The following is a 4,875-nucleotide window of genomic DNA, read 5'->3' as shown; positions in this document are numbered from 1 at the left end:
CCCCCCCCCGTGGAGATAGCTAGGTTGAGCTCAGCTCCACCCCTCCCCCTCCGTGGCTGCTCAGTGTAGCTGTTTCACATTCCCTGTTGCCTGAGCAGCATTGTAGCTTTTGGCTGCTCGTGGGATCATCAGCTACATGGTTGCAGTTGCTCATAATAACTCTACATGAGTTTAAAGTGTCGCGCTGCAGGGCGGGATTGATAGTGACTGACGAAGGAGACGATTGCCAGTACATCAGTTCACTGACCTTGATCCGTCTCCATTATCCTCTCTCATGCTTTTTACTTGAGCCTACAGGCTCACATACGGCGTATGATTGCAGGTAATTACACTCGTACTCAGTTACACAAATTGTGCAATTAATTAGAGCTGCACAAAATGAGGAAACTTTGTCATTGCGATTCTTTTGATTGATATTATATATTCACAATATCGGAGTGAGTGATCATTTTCATACCATTCTCATTTCATGATTATAGTGTGATTTATGTGAGGATCTGTACCCAACAAAGATGTTTTCTTTAGTCCGTAGGATAGGATTTGTAGACTGGGACGTCTCTGCAGCACCACAATACTTCCTTCAAAATGGTTGGACACATAGTTTGCCATTACCGATTTGGATATTGCACCAGTCCATATTGTGCTTTCGATAAAATTGCAATTAATTGTGCAGCCCTAGAAATGATTACAGTTCCACGGGGAATCCGGTTTTGATAAACGAGTACCTAAACACCTCGTGGATATGCTGACCTCTATTAGTGCGAGTCCTATTGCTTCATAGTCAGGCCTTTTGATGTGCCTGTGCTGAGATCAACTAGTGGTATCAGGCTGCTCTTAGCCCCAAAGGCTGCAGGTCAAAATGGAGACACTTATCCTCTCCTCTCCGACTCCGGCTGCTATCACAAACGCCGGCCACCGGAGGACAAATCAGATGCAGGAACCTAACATCGATCACACAGCGTTTCATCTTCTCACATGACTTCCCCACAGCAAGGCTTTAGAAAGAAAGGGGGGAGAGCCAATCAAAGCTTACTCAGATGCTCATGAGTGCATGTCCTCTGTCCTCCTATCCCTTTCACTTAACCTCTTTCTGCCCCTCTCATTTCCTTCTTTTTTGCTCTACAGCACAGCTTTCAACAGATGCTTTAGTCTCAGGAGAGGCATGCTTCTGGTCTACACTGTACAGTGTTGCTATAAATTAATCTAAAAACCATTCACACTTGCTTTTCCAGTCGTTTCAGAACATAAAGTGTGGTCTTTACCCCCATCTTTATTTTTATGACTTCTCACTCCATCTGCTGTCTCTCCTCTCTGTTTAAATCTTTTCATCACATGTTCGCTCTGCAGATCCTCCCCCCACCACGGCCGCCCCCAGCACCACTGCATCGCTCCTCCGCGACACCTCTGGATCCGGCACCGCTGTGGACGAGCGGAAAGCCCTGTTTACCTCCCCGACCCTGGCATCCCTCCCCGACGGCAGCCTGGGCACTATCGTCGGTGGGGCCGTAGGCGGCGTTTTATTCCTGATTCTCTTACTGATCCTCGGCGGGGCTTGCTTCATGCGACAGCGCAGGACCTTCCGAGGAGACTACTACACCAAACAGTACCTGGGACCCTCTGACATGCAGAAGGAGTCCCAGCTGGACGTGCTGCAGCCGCACGAGCTGCAGGAGGTCTACGGAGACAAGACGAGCAAAGGCAGCCAGGAGCTGAAACCCAAACTGGGCGGAGACATCATCTACCCCGACTACATCCCCGACCACAAGGATAGGGACGACTGGGCCGACAAGGGGGGGGTCCACAGGGGCCTCAAGGAGGGAAACTACTACCCAGATCACTACAACACCCAGAACATACACCCCTGTGGGCCTCCTGTGCACAGCACCATAGTGGCCAACGGCTCCCCCTACCTCCCGGAGGACTGCTATGACAATGGTACAGACAGCGACTACGTGTCCCACATGGACGGATCTGTGATCTCACGCAGGGAGTGGTATGTTTGAGGAGAAGAGCGAAGGAGGGGAAAAAACCCAGACGAAATTCAAACGACTGATTGAGAATGATTTAACAAGTGACAGATATAAATATCGTTAAAGGTGTTATTTCAGTTAAAGGATGAATACAATATCTCAGCTGAGTTACACAACGAGCTCTTTGAACAATACTGCTCTGCCTTGATTGTAACCACTTAACCTTAATGACGTCTATGTGGATTGTATTACACTTTTGTAGCTTTTCAAGGAGCAACAAATACATTGGAGTGCCTCAGTGATATTATCTGTGGCTAATATTATCGGGCTTAAGAAGCTTTGGCATACAGTGAAGTTTGGACGGATGTGAATGAGGTTTTGTATTCTGCTTGTTTGTGTATTCAACACAGGTGAGGTGTTCAGACCCTTGTTAGTGAAGTATTTATATCCCTGACCGATGGAGCTCTGCTCTCATAAAACCTTACAACTTCTGTGGCATTTTTCAAAATGGTCTCTTGATCGCTTAGGACGTTTTGATACTGTTGAAATGTTCATCATGGCTGCAACCAGTATTTAAAGCAAATTATATTGCATGTGTTTTTTAAAAGCAAGATGTATCATCACGTAAAAGGGAAGGTTTGTCAGTCACGTTGTTTAAAAGGGAGAATTACACTGACTAACAAACTGACTGATGCCAGTACAGTACAAAGAAAATCCTCTCGTTAACCTCTGCTTAGTTCTTCAGTGGCTTTCTCAAACTTGCTGTATCTTCAGTCAGGTTTCCAGCCTGTCAGCTGACAGAGAGAAGACCCTCCCTGTGGAAGTTCTTTTACTTTTAGCTTCAGTTCAGCTTATTTATTTTACAGATATCTCTCTCCCGTGGTTACCGTAGTGACAGCACGTGTGGTTGAATACTGCAGCAGACACTCCTTGAGCAGCTACTTTTTACCGGAGCAGCAACTGGTGAATCTTGTTAAAGGTCCCATGACATGGTGCTCTTTGGATGCTTATATAGACCTTAGTGGTCCCCTAATACCATATCTGAAGTCTTTCCAAAAATTCAACCTTGGTGCAGAATTACAGCTGTCAGAGCCAGTCCCACTATGAGCTTTCCTTAGTATGTCCATATCCATTTATGAGTCTGTTGCTTTTGACGAGGAGGGTGGGGGGGCAAGGTGGAGACTGGGGGTGTGGCCTTGACCAACTGCCATTTTGCTTGTTTGAAAGCCATGATGTCTCTCTCTCATGGGTGGGCCAAATTCTCTGGGAGTGCAAGGCAGAGAAAGGGGACGTAACCTTGCCTCTTATGACCTCATAAGGGGCAAGATTCCAGATTGGCCCATCTGAGCTTTCATTTTCTCAAAGGCAGAGCCGGATGCCCAGGATTTACACCCATCACCATTTGTAGCCACTGGGGGAACTCATAGTAATGTTATTCATTCAATGTTATTCACCCCAGAAAGTGAAATTTTCATGCCATGGGACCTTAAAAAATAAATAAATAAATAGTCCACCGACAAAACAAATGCCGAAAATTACAGTTGTCGTGCATTTGTGATAAACGATTGCTTTCAGTGCTAACTGCAGTGACAAATACTTTCCACTTCCTGTGGTTGCTTCACAATAAAAACTGTAGTACATGCATGCATTGTTTTCTCTGAATCCCTCAGGTTTAGGAAGGAATGGCAGACTCTGCCACTACTAATAAAAACTGTAGAGAGAGAGGGGGGGTTATAACTTTACCAAATATACTATTATCATTATTGAAATGTGTTAATCCAGTCACTTCCTTGCTGTATAAAAGCACAACTCTGTCATTACAGTTGTCAGTAAACATCAAAGGAAGCCTACCAGGCTTTGGCCCCTCTCCACTTAGCCATGATAACAGGCTGCATCGCTGTCTTTCCCATTTTCCCTCCTCTGTATCCTCTGATTTCTGTCTGCACACAAACACCAATTGGTCATTATAGTTTTTATTTTAAACATGGGATCAAAGCAATGAGTTTTAAATACCAGATGTGACTATCACAGCTGTCATCATCTGACGTTATGTGGCTCCATAAACCACCGACAGCTTTGCTGCTCCCGCTCACACTCCGCGACCGTGATTCATGATGGTAAATTAGCACACACACACACACACGGGGGGAAAAAAAGGTTGGACTGCATAGAAAGAGGGGACACTGATAAACTGATCCCCTTAGCTTAAGTTTGTATCTTTTGAAGAACGATTGCGCGAATACCTCTCAGCCCAGTTGGAAATATTGTGCGCGGCTGACATCACTGCGATCACAGAACGGGCTGTAATGTTGGGGTTTGGCTCTTCCGTCGCTCCTCTGAGGATATTCAGCGATCATGGAAACTAGAAATGGAATCCATGAGTGTTTTAAGAACCATGTAGGTTAGAGCTCTCTGTGTAATGGCAGCCAAAGGGATTTTCTTTCCCCTACAAACAACAAACGCAGCGATGTCGAGTTAAAACAAAAGAGTTGACATCATGGGTGATCTCATCTCTCACTGCTTGATTTGACTCTTTTCCATTTTTTTTCTTCTCAGAAATGATACATGGATCAAAGTGGCCTCACATGGATCCCTGTTTAGTTAGTCAGGGTGTATGGGTAGTAGTAGGATCCATATGTGTATTACAGTCAGTACAGGGGGGTTGGGTGTTATTTTAGGTCTTTCCAATTGGGGTTTTATAGATTGTGGGTGCACATTTTCTGTCTTTTATTATTATTTTTTTTTATTTTTTTTAACCCTTCTCCACCCTGCTGTTCCCATGCCAGGGCTTTGGTCGAAAGGTTTAGATGTCTGAGAATAAACTACTTTAATCTTGCTCTCACTCTCAACGTCGCACACACGCACACACGCACACACACGCACGCGCGCACGCGCGCACCCAGCT

At 45.4% G+C, this 4,875-nt stretch overlaps 1 protein-coding gene across 2 annotated transcripts in view; it reads left to right on the top strand.

The window, feature by feature from the left end:
* nectin3a (nectin cell adhesion molecule 3a) overlaps positions 1–4,354 on the top strand; it is a 33,491-nt gene extending 29,137 nt beyond the window's left edge. For both annotated transcript variants that reach the window (XM_034867202.1, XM_034867201.1), the window contains exon 6: positions 1,348–4,354. In XM_034867202.1, coding sequence (XP_034723093.1) covers positions 1,348–2,003 — 656 coding nt within the window. In that variant the 3' untranslated portion in view covers positions 2,004–4,354. The remainder of the gene's footprint in view (positions 1–1,347) is intronic.
* The last annotated feature ends 521 nt before the right edge of the window (positions 4,355–4,875 follow it).

The sequence above is a fragment of the Etheostoma cragini genome, chromosome 3 (assembly GCF_013103735.1).
Source record: "Etheostoma cragini isolate CJK2018 chromosome 3, CSU_Ecrag_1.0, whole genome shotgun sequence".
Lineage (NCBI taxonomy): Eukaryota > Metazoa > Chordata > Actinopteri > Perciformes > Percidae > Etheostoma > Etheostoma cragini.
This window is presented reverse-complemented; position numbering and strand designations above follow the sequence as displayed.